General features: G+C 45.8%; 1 protein-coding gene and 1 long non-coding RNA gene across 3 annotated transcripts in view; one reads left to right on the forward strand and one right to left on the reverse strand.

Annotated features, from left to right (window-relative positions):
- The window catches only part of GNAI2 (G protein subunit alpha i2), a 199,251-nt gene extending 173,812 nt beyond the window's left edge, over positions 1-25,439 (reverse strand). Inside the window, exon 1 of one of the 2 annotated variants that reach the window (XM_059716156.1) lies at positions 25,385-25,439. In XM_059716156.1, the coding sequence (XP_059572139.1) occupies positions 25,385-25,424 (40 nt within the window). In that variant the 5' untranslated portion in view covers positions 25,425-25,439. Of the gene's footprint in view, positions 1-11,513; positions 11,751-25,384 lie in introns of those variants that run through there. The other variant, XM_006265541.4, reaches the window with a different exon arrangement.
- LOC132244560 (uncharacterized) lies at positions 22,159-23,598 on the forward strand. The gene is made up of 2 exons (XR_009456132.1): positions 22,159-22,918; positions 23,145-23,598. It is a non-coding gene; the product is annotated as an uncharacterized LOC132244560 (long non-coding RNA).
- Positions 25,440-25,827: the final 388 nt, after the last annotated feature.

Consider the following 25,827-nt stretch of genomic DNA (forward strand, 5'->3'; position numbering starts at 1 on the left):
AAGGATTCCTCCAAGTCCTACATCCCAATGCTCTTCTAAAGTTATCTACCTTTTCCTTCTCCATCCACCTTTATCCATCAAAGAAGGCCAGAAAACAACTCATTTATCATTACCTGGATTAAACAGGCACTGCTGGGTTAAAAATCCTATTAAGGAAGCTGTTCTTTTTTTGTGCCAAAGCATTATAGTTAATTAATGCTCTAAGTATTCAATTTTCTTTTCAGTAGTTATACTTTGCCTTCCTGCATTACTTTCCTCTTGTCACAGTGAAAGGAGACTAGTCAACTGCTTGTCAATTTCACTTCCCAGGGCTCACAAAGCAGAAGTAGCTTAAACCCTGCAGGAGATGCCATAGTGGAGCTTCCACAGATCTCTCATGGAAAAGTGCTAACTGTTAAAGGTTTTCTATACAGCCAAACTCTGGAGCTAGATCCACCATGACAGATTTCCCTAAAACATCTGGTTTCAACCCAAACAAAAGTACAGACTGAGCCTTTGCATCTTCCCATAGATCTGAGCCCAGTCATACCACAATGCAGCTGTGAGCTGGAAAAATATTACAGGTAAGACTGATGGGCAAGTGAGTGTAACCACCAGGCCACTTTGGTTCATAATTTCCTCATCTCCTAATTGCTGTTGAGTGGTGAACTCACAGGAGATGGGAGGGACCCCAATACAATCAATCAGGGGGAGAGCCCAGTGAACTACTTTTAATAATCAGAATCTTTGCTTCAAAAGAAGGTCTCCTGGTCTACACTGAAGCAAGAAACATGAGCAACAAACTTGAGGAAATGGAAGCTGTGAGCATTCAACTCCACTTGGATGGGGCAAGGACAAGTCAGACCTGACATGGATTCCTCACTCCAACACTAAAAAACATTTGCCTTAATACTTGATGCACAAGATTAGATCCAAGTACTGAAGCGTGGAAGAGGAAAGGGTGAAATGCATCAGCAAAAATATTACTCTCTCTGCCACCCCATTGAGAGGCTACAAAGATGCAGAGACACATTCAGAGCCCAGAGCTCCACCAGCTGCACTTGGAAAACCAAGCCTCAAAGTCAAAGGCAGCTCCTCCCTTCCTCTATTTTTGCGCAACCAGAGGAGAGCGAGCTCTGCCCCTTGTAACTGAGTTTTCCTGCAAGAGGCCAGTTCCCAGAGGAGGGGTGTGGGAGAGTTTCAGTCAGTTGTCTACTTGATTTATAAGCAAAACAAAATTAAAAAATAGCCATCCAGTCTGTGCATTCAGGCACCTCCTGGAATGAGGTTAAGAGCTACATTTCTTGCAGCAGAGCAGTGGTGGGGTGGGGTGGGGAGGGAGCTGTCTGCTAAACAGCGTTTGAAACTCTTCAAAATGGACAGCAGTACAGATCACCACTAAGACTCCAAGAATTAATCAATATTGGCCAGATAGCGATTCCAGTCACCTAACCTTTAAAATCTGCTTATTCAAAAACTACCCTGAATGCCATACACTAGAGAAAGTGAAGAGAAAACTGCTTAGTCGTAGATCTAATTTATGCAATGTCAATTAATCTGTCTCGCCTTTCCACATCCCTCCAGAAGTTATGCAATTAACTGTGGCCAAAAAAGTTCATTTTTACCCATGCTATGACCCAAGATAAAACACAGCATCTCAGCCAAGAAAAAATCCTGTCTTCAGGAAACTAACTTAAAAAAATTTTTTTTTTAAATCCTTAAGTGTTGGCACATGTACAGAAAATTATGCCCAACATAAGGAAGTAAATAAAATTTAGAATACGCTAGACAATTGTAGGGTAGATGCAAAACTAACCCAGGCAAAGGAATCTAGTACAGCACAAAACTTCTTTTCCTCCTTTAAATACAGAGCTACTTGTCTCACCAGATGTTACCAAGAGAAAAGTGTCTTAACCTTCACAATCTAAAAATAATTTGGTTGCCTGGGAAGGAGTGGATATCCACATACTTACAGACATTGTCATCTGTAAACAAAGTGACTGAAGACAACTCAGTACCCCAGAGGTAAAACTGAGGCAGAAATCCCCGAAAAGATTTTTCCTGCTCAAGTCAGTGATCTCTGCCCTGACAGCCACTCCCCTTCCCTCCCCCCCCAACCCCACACATACCCCCTTTCTTAATGATTGGGCTTCATATGGGGCGAGGAGACAAGACACTGGTGCTACCTTACCGAAAAAGTCCAAAGGGACTAGTTTTAATTGAAATAACTAGATACATTTTTGCAGGTTTAAATGTGTTCTTGAACAGATATGCTTTCCAATTCACACTGAACAAGAATCCTACCTCATGCCAGAAAAGGGATAAAAAAAAACCCCCAAAAAACCCAGGAAATTCTTTTTAAAATCCTTGTAAAATAGGTCTCTCTCATAAATAGGCTCCCAGAGACCTCCAAATAGTTCTCTGGGAACAACACTAACTTGAGAGCTAATCAATTAAAAAAGTTAGGAGTTGCAGGTAACTGCACCTCTCCCCCTCCTGCCAAGTTCCCTGTCAATTATTGTGGATTTACAAGAACTTTTAAACAGGTCTCTCCCCATCACTGCGGGAAAGATTTATGCAGAGAGCCAAGTATAAAGCACTGTACTCAATGACAATACTGTGGTCTAGTCTGTCTCACTAAAGGGGTGGGCAACAGGACTAGAAAGAGAAAAGAGTCCGTTACAGCAATCTAACATAAGCTGTTAGGACAAGAGCCCCAGTACCCACAGGCAGCTGAGCAGAAGAATGCACTGCCCCCAGACAGGATCTCAGCTGCAAAGAAGAACAGGGTTCTTAATTGCCTTACTTCTCCCTATCAGGAGAAACTACAATGGCTGCCTCCAGTGCTGCCCATGAGCTTCTTAAAACTTGCGTGCAACTGACACGACCAGTTTCACTTCTGCCTACAGCAAGTTTAATAAAAGCATCAAAACTAACACGAATCTTAATATTTTCACCCTTCTACAATTAGTCAAAGCTCCAAGCAGCAGCAAAAGTGCCAGTGCTGTCCACAGACTAAGGAAAGTAACATTACATCAGTTAATATTTGCTTCAGCAGATCCTCTTCAACATCATAAGAGCTAGAAGTTTGAGGGGGTTTTCAGGGGGGGATTTTTTTTTTTTTAATTAATATTTCATTATGCAGAATTTTAACTCTGGGATCTTCCCTCCACCCTCCCTCAATAAGAAAACTGGGGGAAAAAAATTAAATCACAGTCAACCAAGGCAAGCATCAAACAGCACTAAGAGCCTGAGACGACTCACAAAGAGGAGAGAACTGGCCTGGGTGTAGCTGCAGAAACACTCGACTTTGGCAAGAACCGACAACAGCAGCCTCAAACTAGATAGGTCTTCACAGCAGCATTAACTCCAGCCATCTTCTCTCAGGTTGGCCTGCCCCAAGTGACAGCAACCACATGAAACACTTCTGGGGTATATACCCTGACTGCTACAGCAGGGCCAGATGAATCAAAAGCAACAAAAAGATCAAGCTAAGACTCTGTACATGTGGTTGAGACTCAAGTTAGGAACAACATCTGAGTGAGAAGTTACCTTTGTAATGAAAACCAGCTCTAAGATGGGATCCAACCCAGCAAAACCAACAGAGACATCTTTCCGAGTCAGCAGACAGCCTAATAGCTCTGGGGCAGTTTCTGCACCTGATTACTCTCCGTACTCACTAGGTTTGACTTCACTTCAATACATCTCTGATGGCAAGAACTACATGGATGGAGACAATTTAAGAAGCAATAGTTTCAAAAACCAAATAAGGACTCTCCTGCCAAGGATCAATCATGTAGTCCTTATTTCTAATCAACGAACCAACCAAATGTCACAGGATAATGGCCTGCTACTACTAAACAACAAAGGGCAATTCATCCATTTAAATAAACAACTGATGCAAAGCATAGATGTTTGATTTTACAGGCAGGAGACATATACCATACTAATGTTCTGACTTCAATGACTTCACTTCTATTATTTCAAGTGACTGATAAAGATGTAATTATTTGCCTGCAGGATACTAGTGCAGTAAAATAAGTTTTTTTTTTCCTACTGTATTATTACTGAACAATTACAGTGAGATTCTAGACAGCATGGTTAAACATGCGACTAAATAAAAACAACTTAGCTATTGAGAAACTTCAAGTATCCTGGAATTAAAAACCGAAGACTTCCAAATGGCCAGAGAACAAAATTTCCTAGCAAGCAATGATCAGATCCTCAGTAAACTTAAGAACCAGAACCATTTGTGGAGCTGTAGATCTCAGAAGGGATCTGCTGGGACAATATTGCATTAGTATTATTCTGCAGTATGTTCATGACTCAATCAGATGTAAGAAGCATCTATGTGATCTGCACACACACTAACTGTGTCTATAGGCCAAAATAATGCACATATCTAAAATACAGTAATCAAAAAAAAGTCTACTGTAGTCAGAACAGTGCTTGACAATCCATCCAGGCAGCAAGGAGCAGAGACAAACAGAAGACTGTAAGCTTTAATGCTTTATGCTAGGGGCCAGCAACCTACAATCCAGGGGCTGGGTCCATACCACAGGCTTCAACCCAGGGCGCTCTCCATGCCACCGTTTTCCATACTGCTGCGGGCACTCTGCACGCACTGCTACAGAGATGAGTGGTGGTGGCTGCCAGATCCTAGCACCCAGCCTCCTAACCTATGACTTGGGGTGGGTCATTCTGGCTCACATGGAAATCTTGCTTACCCTACTGTTAGCACATTACATGTCTGACATTGCTTTGCTTACACTAGCTTCCCATTGTGCTGTTAAACATCTGCTTACTTAAAGCCCCTTCTCAATAATATTGTTATGGTCTCCTGCTGGGCAAGTGTGCCCAAGAATTTAGTTATCCTTGCAGTAAAATTCAGAAGACTCTAGCCTGCTGTTCAGTTTGCACGGATAAAGAAATTAGCCTTGATGAGCTGTTGAATTCAGGGGCCCAAGTGGTTCCAGTTTTCTCCCACTGTTCTTACAAGAGAACAATTACTGCTGCTGTTCTAAAATGTTAATTCTGCTACAATATTCCACTATGTTCACAGTTGGCTCAGAGACAATGTCTCTCATGCTTCAGGAAAGCAAACACTGGGCTGAGATTAATTGCTAGTATCTTTGTTGGCTGCACCTTCTCATCAATAAAGCTTTTGTTTTAGATCTTATGTTATTTTATTTTTAATTTTCGTAAATGAAGCCAACCTTTCACATTGCAACTCATACAAATCTTTGATCCACAGAGATAAAGAACTTCAGGGTGCACAGAGATAAAGAACTTCAGGGTGCATTGAAGTTACTAAACTAATTATGAAGCAGCCATTAAGAGAATGAAGTTTGTTTCCATCTACCTCCCACTCCTCCCTAGAGGCAAAGCTCAGATCTTAATTTAAACTGCTTATACTGACACACACAAAGAACTGCTCTATTGGGAGAGACCCGTGTCAGTCAGAAAGGTAAGGGCTGGTTTTCAGAGAATGGGAATTCAAAACAGAACACAGCCAGCACTGCAGCACACAAAAGCACAAATTAAACTCTCTGCTCAGCTTTATGGTCAGTAAAATTCAGTAAGAACTCTTTGGTAGCAAGAGAGCATGTGTAGTTTGATTTAGAAATAGTTTCCATAGCAAACTGAACCATCTTTGATGGCAGTAGTAGTAGAGAGATCAACTTGGGATAAAAGCTCCAAATTCATTTTGTTGGTCTTAATCACTAACCAATCCATCACTGCTATAGTTATTTTCTCCTTGTGCAACTGGCTATTTTTTATACTGATTGATGAGAAAAATTCCAGGCTCCCCTACATCAGAGAAAGGAAATGTGCTGGGACAGAGCTCATAATTTAAAAACTGCAAGTTTTGTTGTGGTAGTATATGGCCTGGTGGACTAAACATTTAGAGACTTCAGGTCTCTGTAGCAGTAAACAAGACAAAACTCAGCATAAGACAGAAGAGGAAGGGAACAACAGTTTGTATTGCACAACTTAAAACTTCCCTGAAAGGTTTGTAAGAGAGGAAATGGCTGATTCAAATCTTCAGGCAAGGAGCACACGCTGATGATGTAGTCACATGGCTATTCTAAGTGGACAGCATTTGGGTGCAAAACACTGAAGACAAGGTAAGTTTTAGGAGCAAGTGCCTGTCCATAAAGAGCAGAACTGCAAAGTTTTGATTTGACAGAGGATGTGTTGAGACCTCCGCCCAGTCTTCAGCCACAGAACATGCACAAAAGCTGTGGTGTTTGCTGAAAAGCATTAACCAAGCTTGAATTAGGCACGAGTTCTCTGATCACTGCAGCTGCTCTCCCCTACACAGACAAACATACTGATAAAACCCCTGTTACTACCCTCTGCTCCAGAGGCTCACAAAGCAATAGTTCATAACAGCTTGACAGTGTAAGATTGTTACCAAAGCACAGCATGCTAGAAAAAGAAAAAGAAAGTCCATTTAAAAACTGGAACACAAGGGCCTAGTTTATGATCTTTGTATTGTCAAGACACCACTTTGTAAAAGCCAACAGATCTGCTAAAAAAAAATAAACCCAGGCTTCAGAGTCACTGCTATTGGAAACTCATGTTCATGTTCCCTTGAAACAATTAACAATCATAATCTCCTGCCCAGGGAACCACCTTTGACTTATCTTTAATGTCTATACAGTATATCAGCCATTCCTAGCCTACTTGTTCAAACTCATCTGCCAGCAACTGTTAACCATGCATATTTTTAGCCTCTCAAAGAAGAACATCTTCTGGCACACAAGTAACAAAATGAAGTCGGACTTTCTCAAGAGAAATTGGTTTGATCTTGATGAGGTGAATGCTGAGAAGAGTTCGGGAAGTTCCACCCGCTCCTGAGCTATGCATGAAGTGACTCTTGGAACACCTTATTAAAATATGCACTAGTAACAGGAGTTTACTGCTTAGATTCACAATACTGTAACTGACCTGAAACTGACAAGTGCATCTAGAAATTGCAAAGTTACTAGCATTAGCCACAATCTAGACCAGTGATTCTCAACCAGGGTGCCATAAGATCCTGGCACCTTTAGATGTGCAAACACCTACACACAATTCATAAAATAAACCCAGAGATTTCATATATCAGGGGTGTTGGTTGTAGCCATGTTGATCTAAGGACACAGGCAGAAAAGGTTCTTTGGGTAAATGTGATATCTTTTATTAGACCAACTAAAATAGTTGGAAAAATTCTTCTTTGCAAGCTTTCTGGTACGTACACCCTTCTTCAGGCAGAGTGTTTCCCTCTGCCTGAAAAAGGGTGTTTATACCAAAAGGCTTGCAAAGAAGATTTTTTCCAACTATTTTAGTTGGTCTAATAAAAGATATCACATTTACCCAAAGAACCTGGTGTGAGATTTCATATAAGAATCCATGCTGCCAAAAATATTCTGACTTGCTGTGGTCTGAATTTGTTGCAACAAAACATGGCTCTATTATTTTTCTGTACTCCAAAAAATAAGTGAAAGTTAAAAGCTGGCATTTTACAAAGGGTGCCTCGAGTCTGAAGAGGTTAAGAACCACTGATCTAGACAAAAGTATCCTCCATAATTGAATTATTTACACTGGTTTTTGCAGAGAATAGCCTGGGTTTTTTCAACCCCTTCAATTTAATTTTTAAGTATTTTCCAGACATGCCTCATCTTAAAAATAAGGCAATAATGACTCAAGACTTCAGCACTATTTACACTTGAACAGCTGCTTGAAACAATTTAATTTTTCTATCTATTTCTGGCATTAGAAAGCCCACCAAGATCAGAAACATCTTTGGTAAATACTGACACTTCAAGGGGGGGGGAAAATGGGCTTATGTTTGACTCCTCTCCAACCTAAAGGTACAATTTGGGAATAAAATAATCCATTCTACACTGGACATGTGAAAACAAGCACTAGCCATATAGCATGACTGAGAGCAGAACACATACATTAATCATCTACTCGGGGCTGCCAAGACATTTTCTTTTCTTTCATTTTATTGTGACAGGTAACAATCAAGCACTAATGGTCATTTTGGCCCTCCTCCTGCAAACACTTACATCCATACTTAAACTTCACTCATGTGACTAGCCCACAAGCACTCCCCATATGAGGAAAGTTATGACCGTAAGTGCTTGCAGGATAGAGGCCTCTGTTAATGAGTACTATAAAGAATGGAAAATAGTATTATTTATGAATTAGCCATCTGACAGATTTCTAATTTTGCAAACCTAGTATACATTTGGTATTCATTGAAACCCTGACTATGCCTGGAACATATTTGATGGGCGTATCCACTTCATCTAGATGATTTTATCAGAGTGCTAACCATACTACTATACAAATAGGTTTCTTAGAGCCTGTCATCTCTACTTAACACAGGTGGAAATTCAAATACAAAGTGTCAAATGCCTTAGGATGTTATTTTTAGTATTATATGGATACGGTTGCTGCCCTGCATCTTATTTATACAGCAAACTCACCTAGCGAGCTGCAAATCCACAGGCCACTGTGAGCATGTTTATGTTGCAAACTACACAGGCCAACAGATGCAAAACTTGAACAAGAAAAAAAAAATCCAGCATGGGTTTTTGTTTGTACTACTAAACATGCCACACCCACCACATTCAAAAGCTTTAATAAATATTTAAAAATAAATAGGGGGATGAGTATCTTTAAAAAAAAAAAAAAAGCACTACAAGAAATGCAAGTATTGTGTTTCAATTTCTACCAAGTTGCTTGTAAAGGAAAAACAAGCTCTAGCACATTGCACAAGTGAGGTTACCCATATACATGCTTCCATAAACTGGGCTTTTAGACCTTTCCCCAACTAAGCCCCCACCCCATTCTGCAAACAGATCCCAATGACTGAAAAGCCCTTTAAGTCAGGGAGCCATCTTTCTACCCCACAGCCACTGACCTCGATATGAGATCATGACCTAGCCGCCTTAGCCGCCTTGTCAGCCCTGACCATACCAGCACATCCCAAAACCATGGAGAGTTGGATCTATTTTTGCATAGTGAAATACCTTTAAAAAAAAAATCAATTTGTCTGGCCTACTAACAAATATACCCAGGGATTTTCCCTTAAAAGAATGTTAATATTCGTTGTGTGCCAACAATGTACCAAAAAAAAAAAAAAAAAAAAAATCAAGAAATTATGGCTTTGTCCATAAGGCACATTTTAAAATAGGCGATATTATTTATTCAGATGCAAATACATGGCTGCTCAATTTCACCATTGTTTCCTGCCACTCCATTTCCTCTATTTAAAAATCAACATCAAACATTTTCTATTTGCATTGCTTAAACCAGCAATGATTTTCTCTTGTCACACTACTTTTTATATCCTCTTTGCCCTTCACCCCATAATATTTCAGCTTTCCACTTCAAGTAAGTTTTTCTTTCACTATGTGAACATTATCTAATCCTAGGTCAGGTTTAAAAAACTGAATCAGGAATTGCTCTCCTTGGGCATTTCAGAAGCAAAATGAAACCCAATTAGGAATTCTTTTTAAAATGTGCTTACTTCCCCAAAGGCAAAGAACAGAGAGCTGTGAGATAGCTGGGATTAGTATCTGTAAAGTGCTTTGAAGACAGCAAGCCTTATGCAAGTGCTAAGTATTATCCTTATTAACATCAGACCATCCTAAATCTGAAAAGTCTTCAGGCTGGATTGAAAGTTTGCTGCCAACTAAAAAAAGGGAGAGAACAAGCTGAAAAAATATTTTAGGAGCAGTAAACATAGCAACATTTGCTCTGCAGCAAACTGCAGCCAATATCAAGGAGTACTGAATTCACTTTGCTTGTCAGGATACATTTTCCATGCAGCAATACACCCTTCAAAGTTATCCAAAAGGTGCCAAAGTTGAGGCATTTTCTCCCTTGCAAAAAGTATTTCCCTCCATTGGACCGTTATTTTAGCAATCAATGAAAATCAACTGATGACCCCTCCCTGTGGGCTTCCTCCTTCACAAGGGAGAAAGGACTAAGAAAGCAGGAGGATTCGTTTTCAGCCAGTTTACTTTTCTAGTTTGGAGAGAGGGAGGGAAGGAAAGGGGGCAGGGTAGGATAAGAGAAAGGAGGGGCAAGAGAAGCAGGTTTCTTGAGAGACAGTGCTGACCACAGCTGCAGGAGCCCTAGTTCCCACTAACCTAAGATTAAAGAGAGAAACCTACCTACCCTGGCCCTCTTTATACCTCCTGGTAAAGAGAGAATTGTGTGCCCAGTCTGACTGAGCAGAGTTTCAGAAAGGCAGGACTAAGAAACAAATATAGTTTTGCCTCCCTGGGCTGCATTGCCCAGGGGAGGACCCCAACTCACAGCTGGCTGCACTATGCAGTCATCACAGAAGTCAGAGGTGGAATGAGGGCTTCCAATTCCCCCCCCACAACCTTGTCACCATCACCCTCAGCAGCAGGCACCTCCCGCTCTGCCTAACAGGGTGTTCCCTGCCCTCAACATCAACAGCTCATCACCCACATCAGCACAAGTGGCACAGCTGGGAACCAGGCACTCACAAAGCTCTCTCCAGGACTGTTCATACAAGGGGGCGTTGGGGAAAACAGTGATGGGAATGCAGTTGAAGAGCAGGGGAAAAGCATAACAGACAGACAAGAGTATATTTGACCAGGGTCACTGGAAGATGAATATGGACAGATGAACAACGTTTTTGGAAGTGGGGAGAAAAAGAGAGTGTGGTGTGTCTGGATGGCTAGGGGGATATGTGGACACACAGGGTGGTATTTCAGGATGTGGATACGGTATGCTGAGGTGGAATGGAGGCTTGCTAGAGGGACAGGCAGCTGGGTGCAGAGGGACACCAGTGCAACCAAGAGAGAGGAGGTACCTAGGAGGAGCAAGTTCTTTACTTGAGGAACACAATGGGAGGAGTTGTTTTGGAGGCTCTGTCTGGCCTGAAAGTGGGGTAAAGAAGGACCTAATGGACACCATGGGGGTGTATGAACCAGAGTCTCAGGAGCACACTGAGTGGCGCGTATCTACAGGTTGTGAAGGACAAGTATGTTATTGGGGCAATCTATGGGAACTGCAAGCTGTACTTAGGGAGAAGTGAACAGGTACAGCTAAAGGCTTCATCTTACCCAGCTGGGGGCTGTCACTGGCCAGCTATGGGAGTTCACTGGAGACTGCAAGCCATGTGGGTGCATCTAAGAAAGGGGAGGGGTGGGGCTAGAAGTTTATCTGTGAGGTTGAAGGGATGCAGGTCCCCAAGCCTGGGGCATCAGGGGGTGCTTATTAGGTGCCTGGATTTGGGATGCCCACGGCAGCCTCAGCGCAGCTGAGCTGCAGCAGTGGGTGTCAAGCTCGGGGTGCCCATGGAGGAAGCGCTCAGGGGAGGGTTTATCCAGCAGCCAGGCTCGGGGCACCGCCTGGGATGCGGCCGGGGGGCGTGCGCGGCGCGGGCCGGGGCGGGGCGCAGAGGAGCTGGGGCGCGGGGCACAGGCAGGGCCGGGGGAGGCCGCGCCGGATGGAGGCAAGGAGGGCGCGGGCCGGGGCCGGGGCCGGGGCCTCACCGAGCAGCAGCAGCTTGACCTCGCGGGCCGCCTTCTCGCCGTCCTCCCGCAGGTTCTTGTCGATCATCTTGGACCGCTCGGCGGCCGCTTTGTCCTCGGCGCTCACGGTGCAGCCCATGGCGCCGCAAGGCTGGGCTGGGCTGGGCTGGGCCCCGGCCCGGGCGTGCGGCAGCGGGGGCGGTCAGCGGCGCGGCGCAGCCCGAGCCTCCGGCTGCCGGCGGGGTCTGAGCCGCTCGCTGCCGGGCGGGCGGGGCGGGGCGGGCGGCGCCCGAAACTCCTGAGTCAGCGCCGGGCCCCGCCCGTGGGCGGCCCCAGGCCCGGAGCCGCCCCCCGCCGCCGCCGCGCTCCCGCCACCCGTCCCGCGTGCCGAGCCGGGGGTAGGCCCGCCCGCAGCCGTGCCCCGAGGACAGGGGGCAGCTGGGGCCGGGGTCGCAGCAGCCCGACGGGGCTCCCCCGAGCGGCGGGGAAGCGCCGGCTCCCTGGGCCCAGACCCACGAGGCGGCCTGGGCCGTGGTGCGCGGCGGGGGCAGGGAGCAGAAAGCAAAGCAGGGGGTCGGGCGGGGGCCGAGCACTCGCACAGCGTGTGGGGCCCAGGTCGCCTGCCAGCAAGGTTGGCCCCAAACATCAGTCTTTGGCAGCTGTGCCACAAGGTCAGCCCGGTGCCCTCCGCGAGTGTCACATCCACTCCCTCCCCTGTCCTCCCACTCCCTGTGCCAGCTGCTGCTCTGCTCCCTGCTCTACCGCGTGTCACACACGTAGGCTGCCCATGACACTTGTGGCACATGCCACAGGTTGGCTGCCAGGATCTAGTCAATCAAGACATTCATCAGGGCAGATCACATGCCCTGTCAGCGACACCCTTCACACTTCTTACCTATTAAAAAGGTGCAGGTGCTGTATTCCTGATGCAAACCAAAGATGCAGCTCTGTTCACTTGGCGTAGACCCTAGATAATGCCTTAAATAGGGAAGCAACATAAGCACATGCAGAAGCCAATGATTAGAACGGTTCTAGCATCTCCACTGATGCCATGGCTGGGTTACAACAAGCAGGATTTGGAAACCTGTGAATGGGCAGTCACTTTTCAAACATCAGCGCATAACCAGAATCCAAGTTCTGCCTATTTCAGACACTAGACCTATCCATTCAATGGCAACGTACAGCTAGATCTGGCAGCAAGCATGACAGAAGAACCTTAGATCTGCTTTATACAAAGCTTTGTGTTAATGTAGCTATTTCATATAGGGGTTAGCTTTTCCTGAAATAGCTATAACAGTACAGGCCCTAGTATTGACAGAGGTTTGTTCTTATAAAAGGTGCTTAATACCCCCCACCCCATTCTTCTATAGCCTCCTCCTGCTCCTTCCTCCCCTAGCCGCAGAGGCTACCCAGCCTGGCTCCAGGCTATCTGTTGTCTCCATTTCCCCTCCATTCCAGAGGCCAACTACATAGCCATATTCTCCACATCTGTACAGCCTCTCCGTTTTCCCAGCCCTGAACAGACTCACTACCATGCCCAGGAATTCTTTCCAAGCAATCTTATTTTCCAATGTAAAATTTAAAGATGACAAACCATTCCCCTGCTCACTATAGCTGCAGTTTCTAGAGGTCTGGCATTGCTTTAACTGCAAGAGCCCAGCTCCCATTATGTAGCCTTTTAAATGAAAGGCAAGGATTTTGGGGGGTGATCTCTTTTATTAGACTAACCGTATAGTTGAGATAAAGCTAGAGAAGCTTTTGAATGCTTTGCTTTCTTAAGTTTGTTTAATTTTATCCCGGCTATGTGGTTAATCCAATAAAAGATATTATCCCCCAAAAATCCTTTTCTCTTGCATAATTCCTGGACCATCATGCTAACAGTACTATAGTCCTTTAAAGTCATTACGTGAATCCCCTCACCCCACACATGAACATATAGCTCCTTTGCAGGTGGATCTGATAGCTGAACTACACTGGGTCCCTGGAACCAAACATTATCTTGTTATACATATACATAGGAAGGTATGTTCCATCACTTTTATACCAGTTCACCAGTGTCCATACTTGAAGGGATTGTATCATTTTAATTGTACCAATGTTGCTAGAGATGCAACTTTCTAATATAGACTAAATTTAAGAAAGAAAATCAATGTCTTGTCTGGCCAGTCTGAGCACATCTCAGATGCAGTCATCAGACATGCTATCAAAACTGAGCCCACCATACTAGCCAATCAATGAAATTTTTTTGGTGAAGGAAAATACTTGATACCTTTAAAATATTACAACATACTGATTACACCAGCCCCTAGAAGGCATTTGGGCTAAACTGCAAGTCAACAAGAAATCCAGACCAGTTAGATTTTCCTTCTAAGATTCATTTGCTTCTGCTCATCATAGAAGCATAATTTTTCTGTATGAAATGTCAGTGTCATATATGTATAGTGAACCCCAAACACAGAAAGTAAGGCTCAAAAGAAAAGTGTTGTCAAGGGTCCATCAAATTGAGGCCCAAGAGAGAATTTTCATACATGCTTTGTTTATTTGTTAACAGTCTCAGTTTCAGATTTCCCACACCAGTGCCCCTACAGTTTTGATTGCTGGGCAGAACAAACAATTCATTTATTATTATCATCATCATCATCATCATCATTATTATTACTGTTGTTGTTATTACCATACCACATAAGAATCTTTCATGGACCATGTTCCCACTGTCAGGCACCGTAAAACACACAGAATATAAAACTTTTCCCCAAAGAGCTTACAATCTAAGTCCAAGACAAAAAATGACTATAAGCCTGCAGTTGGAGAGTACAAAGTGACAATGACAGGTAGTCATCTCAGCATATCAGCAGCCAGTCAATAGTGGGACTCCCTTTTCTAGCCTGGGACCCCCAACTGCTCTACCTTTGAGAAGCATCTTTCCCATTTAGCTATACAGGAAACCCTTGCTATTCGTGGGTTCGGCATTCACGGTTTCTAATATTCACAAGTGCTGAACCCACATTTAAATACACTTTATACACTTACTGGAGCTCCTCAGGTACTCTGCGCTTGCTGCCGCTGGGCTCCTGCCGCCACTGCTGTGCCCCCCCATCGCCACCGGGAACACTGCGTTCATGAACACAGTGCCTTATTCGCAGATTTCGCCATTAGCGGGGGATGAGAGAACATATCCCCTACAAATGGCGAGGGTTGCCTGTATACTATAGAGTAAGGTGGTTTTAACTCTTTTTACCCTGTCTGTGATCCCAGTCTGAGAACCCATGCTTGTCACTGCTTGCCAAGAGAAGCCAATTATTTTTTTGCCCAGTCTTCTGTTAGAAACTAGGATACTCACAGACAGTATACTTCCAACTTTTTTTTATTGTTTAAAATTGTTCAGTAGCCAAGTCTTGTAAGCAATTATTTGCCTATATTATCAGTTTATTATAAGAATTCAATATTTCAAGCTGCACTGGTTGATTTGGATGGGACACATAACATAACTCATGTGATATTGTTTCTATTCCCAAACTGGATGAGTAGTTCTCGTAGAATTTGCAAATAACCTGCCACAGTCATTGAAAATTCACTGTTTGCATCATCCTTCCTGCCAAGAAATTCATGTGCTAGAGTATACAGGGAATGCAAATGAACACACACGCGCGCACACACAAGCATGATCATAGGGAAAGCAAATTCTAGTCCCCGTGCTGCCCCCCTGCACTTGCAAGCCCTGGGGTAAGGAGTCTCCATATTACATGCCACCCTGGAGACTGGGCTATGGGACACCTGTAGGTTGCTGCTCTAAACCTCCTAGGGTCACTGTTAATATATGCTCAGACTGTTGTGATCTCTAGCCAGCCCAGAATCCGGACAGTACAAAGATAAAGCCACCTTGGTTCCCCGTTCCCATTGGTTCCTAAGAGGTGCATCTCAGGAGCAAACCCCAGGCATCTGACCAGAGGCCCATCTGAAAGTCCCTTCTTGGTGATCACAGGTAGGCCAAGAAATGAGTGAGGCTTCCTTTCCCTCTGCTCCTAGTTGGTTTCATGAGATCAGCCTCACTTCACTGGTATGTGCTTAGTACCTTTCCACCCTCTAGTGGTGGAAAGCCAAAGTCAATTTGGTCACTAGCTAGCAGAACAGCAGGGACTTTCATTTTAGCAGAAGGAACAGGGAGCAGGCCAGAGAGCTATACACCTAGACCTGCCCTGTTGATGGTGATTTGTGAAGGGTGTTCAGCTTGTTTGTTCAGGTGGATGTGCTAAGCTCTGGAAGAGGGAGTCTGGCTGGTGACTTTGCTATTTTACTCTCCGTGTCCCAGAAATAAGGCCAGAAAGCTGAGGTGATTCCTGGTGCTCATTTCCCCCCAGAAGAGTGGCCCAAACTCTGTTGAGCAAAAAGGGAATTTTGTCTTAGGAAAGTCTCTAGGATTTGACTCTAGGTTTTTCACTTGAGGTTGTGTGGCCTAGTGGACAGATCCTTGAACAGACTTAGGTACTCCAAAATCTGCTACTATCCTTTTGGCTGACCTTGGGCTACTCAGTTCACCTTGTGCCTCAGCTTTCCAACCTCCAAAATGGAGCCAATGCTACCAGACTCCTTTCTAAGATGTCTAAAGAGCAAATGAAACATTAGGTATCAATACAAAATGGAATTAAACACTTTGTCCCCTGCTTTACTCATCACATCCCAACAGCTTCATATTGATAATACACTAGATACCTCCTCCAAAACACCTACCAATGTTCAACATGAATGATCTGCATGGGCAAAGGTTTATTATCAAACAGCACTGCCTGATTAATGGCATTATTTTAATTCTCTGCTACAACAGCTGGATCCAAGTTCCTAACAGAGGAAAGGTTAACTGGAAATGGCCCTTGCAAACCATGCAGAGGTGCCCTGGCTGCAAGCCTCATCTCTGATCTCAAGCAGGCCTCACAGTTTGGCCTGGGACCATTCTTCATGCACTTCATTGGAAGGAGAGAACTCTGCCATGTGGTTCATCAGGATGAGAGAGTTTCCAGCTCTCTGAAGCCCCTTCCATCCCCAAAGGGGAAAGTATCTCTTATTGAGGGCAAACTCAAATTTCCAGTATAATAAAGAGTTGTTTATTCATTGCAGCTGGAGAAAATACCAACTGTAACCACTAGAGATGCACTGATACATTGGTCCGGTATCTGATCAGCACCGATATAAAGAAAATTGACTGTATTGGAAATCAGCCTGGTGTGGCTAATAAATGGCCTGTGCATATGCACAGCCACAACACAGCATGTATGTGGCGAGGAGCACAGCCCAGCGACTTGGAGAGCTGCGTCCAGCTGGTAAGTATGTTGTGGTGGAAGGGGAGGGAAGGGGTGTGAGGGGGTAGATCAAGGTCCCCCACAGTGAGGTAGGGAGTGAGGCTGAGGCAGGTGCTGCCCGGCTGGGGCAGGGCACATGCAGCACAAAGACATAGCTCGTCCTATGGCTGCGCACATCCTGGGAGAGCATAGGAGAGGGGGATGTCCCCAGATCTGGGCAGGGCAGGCTGCAGCTGTAGGGCTGGGGTCGGGGTTGTGCTAGGCTCTTCCTGGCAGGGGCTGGGCTGGGCTGTGCTCAGCTCAGGGCAGGTGGCAGCATTAGTAGAGCTACAGTGAATTCTGGGTTGGCTGCTGCAGCTCTCCCCCATAGCTCCCCGCCCAGCACCATCGCTGCCTGCCCCGAGTGCAGTCCAGGCCCCCCCCCCATGGTGCATGCAGCGGCAGGAGCCACAGCCCCTGGATGAGCCACTTGTGGCTGTCCCACACCCCGCCCTGCCCCGCCTGTGCAGCACCTGCCCCAGCCCCACTGTCTCCCTTGTCACAGGGGCCTCAATCTGCCCCCCCCCCAACCCTTTCTTTCTCCCACAACAGACTTACCAGCCAGACACTGTTCTTCAAGTTGCCAGGCTGCGTATTAGAAATTGGATCAGTATTGGCCAATAGCTGTTTTTTTAAAGGAGGCATAACAGTATCAACCCAAACAATCTACCAGTGCACCCCTAGTAAGCACGAAACTAAATATTGTGCTTTGTAGGCCAAGTGGGTATTAGTGAGAAGGACTCTGCTCGTTCCATCCCCAGAACACACCCTGCTTGCATATTTTCATCAACAACTAAATATTTTGCTAATGGCCTTCTCCTTCTGTCCCTTTCTTAATGTATGTTAGCTTAGGTACGTTGTCATCTCTCAAACAAGAAAACTAGGTCCAGTTCCCTTCTCTGCCACAGGCTGCTGGTGTGACCTTCAGCAAGTCACTTAGCCCCTCCGGTCTGCATTTGTAAAATGGAAATAATCACACACACTATTATTTCTCCCAGGAGAAGTACTTTAAATACTGTGAACAGTGAGCACCTACCATAGGTAGACAGAGCAAAAAAAATCTAGCTAGGCATTAAAAATCCATACAATTTGAAAAGAACAGTAATGTAATAAGGCTGGCTGCTTGCCTCAAGATACAAGATTTCTGTTAAAAGATGCTTCTACGTTTGCCTTCAGATAAAGTGCTCAATGCAGGGAGGAGCAGGAACATCACCAGGTGACCCACAGGGCCAGGCAAACCAGGGCAAGTTGTGAACTGAAGATGCTCACAACAGACAAGGGGTAGTGAAGAGTGGCTCATGCAAGATTTTTTTAAATGCAGTGGCAAAGGCTGACAGCTCCCTCTTTATGCCACATCCTCAACCCCTTACAACACCTTCAGTAGCAGGGTGCCAGTGCAAGAGCAGGTCCTACCAGCACTGCACTGCTGTTAAGCTCTGCCTGCCCATGGGGAAATTTTCCAGGGGGGCCACTATAAATCTACTTGGTGCCACCTGACTTGGCAGACTAAACCATCTAGCCTAGAGCCAGGCAGTGCAAGACAAACAAGATCCAGAAAAGCATGATCAAATCATGGACAAGCAACAATTGTAGAAGTGTTCTTTACTCAACTTTATTTGAACCCTCCCTGCCCCATTTCTGGCTCAAAGCCATTGTCACTGGTCTACTCTGTTCCAGCTCCCTGGCTCTTGTTAGGTTGTTCCATGCCCAAAGGCCACTTAAGAGTCAAAGTTCTTTTAAAAATGCTACTTTGGAGGGGCTGTTCTCAGCACCAGGGAGTGTAGCTCATTTAGCGCATTAGACATCTGCTTATGTATCAGACTGGGACAAGATGACTAAAGGCATGAAGAGTCCAGTCCTTATTTGCATGAGACCCTGCTTCTGAGCTGGGTTAGCCTCTTTTCTCTCCTCTTACCTGCAATCTTCAGTTCCTTGCTTCCTTCTCTATGCCCTTTCTACACCTTACACAGTTGATCTCTTTCTACTTGCTTCACATGACTGAGTTTGATGCATTTGCACTGCAGCAAGTAGAGAAGTGCCTCTGTACACACAGAAGTCAGCAGAGGAGGTTCTTTCTTGGTACAGGGGACCATTGCTGGCTATCCACCAGCTGGAGTAGGATAGTAACTGAAATCAGCACATTCCCTCACATCATACTCACACCAACCTATAGCTTGGCAGGACCTTGTACTATAGAACCAGAACCTGTCTGGCCCAATCAAGTACTCTAGGGCTACTCCAGCAAAAAACTCATCAGCTCCAAGGGCTGAAGTTTACCTATTTCATCTAATATGCTGCTGAATTATGGTTGCCAACCCTCCTGGATTGGCTGGGAGTCTACCGGAATTGGCATTAATCTCCCGGTGACTACTGAAAGCAATCCAGGAGATTGATATTGTGGATGGGTTGAACAGTACAATGAGTGACATTACATCATGTTGGGAAAGAAAATCTCTTGGGGTGGCTTCGGTCAGAGTTGGCAACCCTATGCTGAATAGGAAGGTTTTCTGGATCATCTCACACCAACCTTCCCCTCATTGGTTCCCCAGCAAATGCAACACGCCTTGGGAGTTTCCATCATAGTTAAGTTACAGCTTCTTCTCCTTTCATTACTTTGCCTGTTCCCTTCTCTTTTCTCTTACCAATCCCATACTGCAGAGGCCTGTCTGAGCCTAGTGGCCTGTTAGGCGAGTGTGGTTAAAGCATGTCTCTGCAGTGAGACAGCTTAACCACCCTGCCTTTCCTCCCTGGTTCCCCCTCCCCTCCTGCCAGTAATAACAAGTAATAATTACAGTTCTGTTATGCACACACTTTTATAGCACTCCTCCCATTATGAAACCACTGGCAGCGATTCCACTGGTCAAGATGAAATCTTGTTTGTCCTTAAACCATTCATTCAGCTTAGTTTTTTTATGAAGAATATAGCATCTGCTCCTCAAACTTGCAGCACTTCCTCCATAGGCATGGAATGAAAATTTACAAATTGATTCAAAGGGAGCTACAAAGATCAAGGAAATCAACATTTCCAGGATCCAAGTAGTTCTCTGCTGCCCAAGAACCTTTCCCCACTCAAAACTGCCCCCTTCCACTTTTGCCACTTTCAATGCAAAAACAAAATAAAGAGAGGACAGTACACTACGTAGTATTGCCTAAATGTTTCTAACACCAAGATACTTTGGCTGTGCCTTGAATTTTTCTGGGACACGGGCAGCAATAAGTGACAAGTTGGGGACAACATCATCCTCTGTGCTCCCCATCAACCTCAGCCTTTTTATTTCCCTATCACCATAAGCAACATTGGAGGGGTGTGCAGGTAACACTGTCTGCAAGGCACATGCTGGGGACCACTGCCCTAGGAGATGCAGCATGGAACTTGCTGGTGCAGTAGACTAAAGAGGCTTTAAAACTAGTGCCACATGAAGCTTTGGGTGCTAATTTGATTTGGAGGAGATTCGGCCCAATTTGGCGGCCAAATCTCCGAATCCAAAATCAAATCAGGGGACTAATTAAAAGGTCCGAATCAATTTGAAACTCTTCAAATCAATTTGGAAAAGATTTGGAGAGCTTTGGCAATTCAGGCAGTCCTCGCCCACTGCAGCACGGAGCTGGACCCTGACTTGGAGCTGTTAAGTAGGGGGCAGAGACCACGGGGAGGATCCATGCCAGGCCCCATCCCTTGCCTGCTCCCCTAGCCCCCCGTGCAATGCGGGGCAATGGGGGACAACCCCCCTCCCTGCCAGGCAGCCATGGGGAGGGAGAGGGGTTAGGTTTAGAGCCCTCCATGCAGTGTGGGGTAGATGATATTACCCCCTTCCCAGCAGCACCCAGTGATTCAGGGCTTTTTTTTTTTTTTTTTCTCCAAAGTGCCGGGAGCTGGGGCAGGCAGGGCAGCCATTGCCGCCTGGGAGAGCAGACAGGGAATGGGCCTGGCCGAATCAATTCGGGACAGTGATTCAAGTCAGCGAATCGAATTACTGTCCCCCAAATCAGTCGAATCTGAATCCAAAGCAAATACTAGCCACTTTGCACAGGCCTATTTAAAATCTCCTTTACTTCCACTCAGTCTTTGGCTGCTCCAAGTGCTTGAGTGGCCTTTGGTATAAGTTAAACACACCTGGAGGCAGGCAGACCTTATGGCAGCTGGTCCCCAGAGGTCTGTGAGCAACAGCCTTATTAAGAACCTCTGCACTGATGCAAAATGTGGTCCTGCTATGTCCTCAACATACATCTTATAGCTTTATTGCCATCTTCCTTAGTGTCTGCACTAGGGGAATGGTCTCTCAGCTGAAACTAAAGCTTTTGTTTCCATATTTACAAATACAAATGTGTATGGTCCAAATAAACTCACAAAAGCCTCCATAGCATGGAGTAAAATGTCGTCAACAGTAAATTCTTTGGGGCAGATGCTGTCTTTTTCTTCTCTGTAGTTTGGTAGCATGTTGCCCATGGCTGAGGCGTCTAGCTGCTGGATGCTGTACAGATAGAAGAAAGAGACAAATTGTTCCAACTCCTCTGCATAAAATATTCTGCTGCTGCCTCAGCCAGCGCCTCATGCGGAGACAACTTGTAGAACAGACACGTACTTATAGTCCCAGAGCCTACATTCTTTTCTAAGTCTTTACCAACACACACTATTACGCATTTACCTGGAATATGCCCTCATCTGAACTCAAGATAAAAAAAAAAAAAAAATGCTCCTTGGGAGAGTCTACACATAAAATTAATCCGACACAACAAACTCCGGATCTCAGTCTTGCTAGTCTAGAGCTGCTCCAACCCAACTCAAGGTGCTTTGGAGAGGCTGGCTAGTGGCTAGGGCACAAGGGTGCTTCACTGCAGGGCTAGCCGTCAGGCAGACCCCATACTTAAGCGCTTTTGTGCTCTAGCTAATTCTATCAGTGTTTACATGTGGTGCAGGGGTGTAAATAATTTGTGTTAGGCAGTACTTTCCTATAGGGACTTAATTAGTTTACTCCAGCCTAATAGCACCTCATGTGTAGACAATGATTCTTTGGGGGGGGGGGGGGGGGTAAATTTACTTGCATAGGCATGCCCCTTATGTCCCAGCACTGTAAGCGCCATGGTATTATCAGCCTCAGAACTGACTAGCTTCCCTTGTTTTCAAAGCTTTTAATAGCTTTTATAGTAGCTTCTCCTTTGCTTTGTCTGAAGCAGAATACAATTAGTTGCAAAGCAGACATTACGGCTACTAAGCAGTTAACTAGGGTATGACATAAGTTACAAAGCAGACAGCAGGGCTGAAAGATGCTATGAACTGAAGCAATTTGTGCCTTTCACTGATATCCACATAACCAACGTTTGGTACAATGATAGCTGCAGCCAATAAATGGATTGGCAGGGTTACGCAGTTAAGCAAATTATGCACTTATCTGGTATGCATGGACATGGAGTACACAGCACAACTACTGTCAGCAGTGTGCACCCACCAATGTTTTTAAGTGGCAGTAATACAAGGGGGATGCATTTCAGTTGGGTGCATAGCCTCTCCCAAAGGCTGATAACCAGTGGTGACAGATTGCAGGGCAGTAGGTTTACATCCCTTGGTCAGCAAGTTTAAGTATGGTTTATCAAAATGTAGGGCATGCATAAAAGCTAACTATGGAAGATTCAGCCAGGTCTCATTCAGTTTCTGCAACAGAAATGTAATAGCTGCAAAGGCTCACTTAGCTGCAACCTGAGTAGGCAGCAAAAAGTTTGCAGAGAGTGCAATAGCTTTTCCAGGCAGGACAGTATGCTATGCACAGTGCATGCTTTTTATTTGAACTGTGACCAGAGCCCCCATTGCAAACTGAGGGCTCTGATTGGCTGCTACTGAGCCATAAGAGCTGAGGGAGGGAAAAGAAGAATAGAGAAGCTGGAGAAGAGCAATGCTGGCCTGGAATGAGGGGCAGACTCAACCCCCTCCTTCCCTGCCTCAGGCAGTGGGGAATGGCACAGAGACTTGCTGGGGAGCAGACATCAAGAGGGAAGAGAGCCTGAGTCATCCCAAGTGAGGCTGATTCACCACCCAGGCCAGAGCTGTACAATCAAATCAGAGACATGGGTACCCAGGGAAAGAGTGGGGAGAGGCTGGTAAGCTAGCTGGGAGAAACTGCCTGGGCAGGGACCTGTGGAAGGAAGTCTTCTGTTTCAGCTGGAAGAGCTTGTACTGCAAGGAACAAAGACCTGCAGTGGGAATCCCCTGTCTGCATGTGGAGGTGCTGGGGGAGGGAGACAGCTGGAAGAATCCCAAACCCTGCATGGGTGTCTGAGGGTACACAACCCCTAGTGTTCACAGGAGGTGTATATTGTTTTTCAGAAGGAAACTAGAGAAAAGAAGCCTGTTACCTGTAGTGACTGATCAGAGACTTGTTCTTTGCTGAATTACCAACAAGGACCAGAGTTCACTTTCCCCAGAGCAGCAGAAGCCTCCCCTCCTCCATCTAGTGATGGATCAGAGTTAAAGCCATGTTGCCATTTATTGTTATGGGAAGGGGATTGTGACCAGAGGGAAATCAACCTGGGTTATGGGGGAAGGGGGGGAACTGTTTTAGAGGGTTATCACCAATTGACTGTAATTACTGAGGTTGTTTGATGCAAGTGGGACCACCCAGTGTGTTGGAATTATTCACCCAATATTGCAGCTGTACATTTTAATTCAAATTGTTAGTTTTATTATTAACTATTGATATTGCATAGATATCAAAAATATCTTCTTTTGATTTAATCACTTTTTTCTGTATATAGCTGTATAATAAAGAACCTAACATGTTTGTTGGGTCTGGACCAAATTCTTGGGCGGTAAGGGTGAGGGACATACCTTAGCCAGCCGACCTGCCTGGGGGTTTCCCAGCACTACTGGCACCCTGAGGGCCCAGAATCCAGCACGTTGCCCAGCCTAGCATTCCAGCATGGGTTACAGAAAATGTAAGCAATGACACTAACTGGCATGCAAGGAGGATGGAGGTATCTGAATGCTTGTAGTCCTAGACTAGCTTCAGTTGGTCACATCTACATGTGCACTTAACTGCAGAGTAGACTAATTAGTTGGAGAGTAAAATGTCACCGTCTACATGTGTGATGTTATTATGTACAGTAAATTAACTAACACCACTATAAGATGGTACTATTGGTGACAGTACTATCTTATGCTGAGGTAATATATTGCGATTTAAGTACACATGTAGATGCTGACCATGGGCATAAATCATGCCCAGTCAGCAGAGGGTAAAATTCCTGCTTGTTGCCTAGCCACATGGCTTTGAACTTTCAGCACCCTCGTACCCCAGCCAGTCCCTCCGCTGCCCAATGTTGGCACCTGGAGCCTAGAGCTGAACTTCTGTGCCCTGGTGTAAACTACTCTGCCCTAGCTCAAATTGCTGCTGTCCTGGGCACATGTATAGACACTGTGTCCAGGAGTAGTTTACTCTGGTTCAAACTATTCCAGAGTTTATTGCTACAACTTAATTGTGTAGGTAGATGCACCTAATGATGCTTAAAGACCCATTAGATTCTTTTCCCCTTCCCATCACATTACTACTGGGATGAGTTAGGGTGATTTTGATACTTTCATCTTACACATCTTACCCTAAAGCATTTGGATTTCTCTTAAGCATATCCCTAATGCTGAGCACCTGGATTTGTAAATGCCTAATATAGAAATAATCATGAGAGCACTGGCATGGCTTTTATCTCAAATTTCTGATCCAAATATTCAGTCTTAACTCCAGCTTGATGTTAAGACAAGCACTAAAGAGAGCCACAGAACAAGCAATCCCAGTCAGGATTTCTGATAAGAGTAGACCTGTGCGAAGCAGCTACTATTCGCTTCAGATTTGGATTCAGCCAGTTCGGGGGACAGCGATTTGAATCACTGTCCCGATTCGATTCAGCCGAATCCGATTCAGAGATCTGAATCTCCGAATCAGCCCGGCTGGGCCCATCCCCCACCCCTCTCCCAGCCCAGCAATGGCTACCTCGCCCACCCCAGCTCCCAGCACTTGGGGGGGGGGGAGAAAGATGGGGGACAGGACCCCTAGCTCAACAGGTGCTGCCAGGCAGGAGGCAATCCCTGCTGCCCCATGCTGCATGGGGGGTTCTTCATGAGCCCCTGAACCCCCCCACCCCCACTCCCCCAGCCCCCTCATAGGTGCCCTACATGGGCCAGCTCCAGCCCTTTAAGAAAAACAAAACCTGAAGAAACCCCAGGGACTCAGCGCTCCTGCTGGCAGAGGGCGATCCCTGCAGCACAGGGGGGGCTCTGCAGGAGCCCCTGAAACCCCAAGGCTGCACTAGGAGCAGTGAGTCCTGGGGCTTTTCTCAGCTTTTTTTTTTTCCTTAAAGGGCCAGAGTCCCGGCTGGGGGGGAGGGTCAAAGGGGCTTGTGCAGAGTCCCCCATGCAGCATGGGGCAGTGGGGATTGCCCCCTGCCCGGCAGCACCTGGGCTTTTCTTTAAAGTAGCAGGAGCTGGGGTGGGTGGGGGTCAGCAGGGCTGGCAGGGGTCCCCCCCATGGTCCTGTCCCCCAGCCCCACCTCCCTCCTCCCACCCCTAGTACTTACCAGCTCCTCCCTGCTGCAACCATCGTGGACTACCCGTCATCCCTGCCAAGCTCTCTCTCTCTGGCCTGTCTCTCAGGGTCCCACCTTGCTTCCTCTTCTGCCACGTCTTGATGGAAACATCCTGAAAGGGAGGCTGCCCTCAGAGACTGGCAAGCCTAAGGTGCTCTCTCCTCTCCAGTGGTCAGCTCTCTTGACCTTGCTTGTCTTAAGGGCTTATTATATGGGCTCCATCCTCTCCAGTACCCACTCCCATGCTTTGCAGATGTCGCTGTACCATAAATCTCCCTTGTAGGGGTCTTAGCCTCATCAGCCTCCACCCCTTTTTCTCTTGCTGTGCCTTTTAACTCAGGCCTATGGTACAGGACCTGGCTTCTGGGCTCCATCCTTAGCCTTACCCTATTGGGCTCTGGCTTATCCTCTCTCGAGCTTTAGGTCCTATCCCC

The sequence above is a fragment of the Alligator mississippiensis genome, chromosome 12, assembly GCF_030867095.1.
Source record: "Alligator mississippiensis isolate rAllMis1 chromosome 12, rAllMis1, whole genome shotgun sequence".
NCBI lineage: Eukaryota > Metazoa > Chordata > Crocodylia > Alligatoridae > Alligator > Alligator mississippiensis.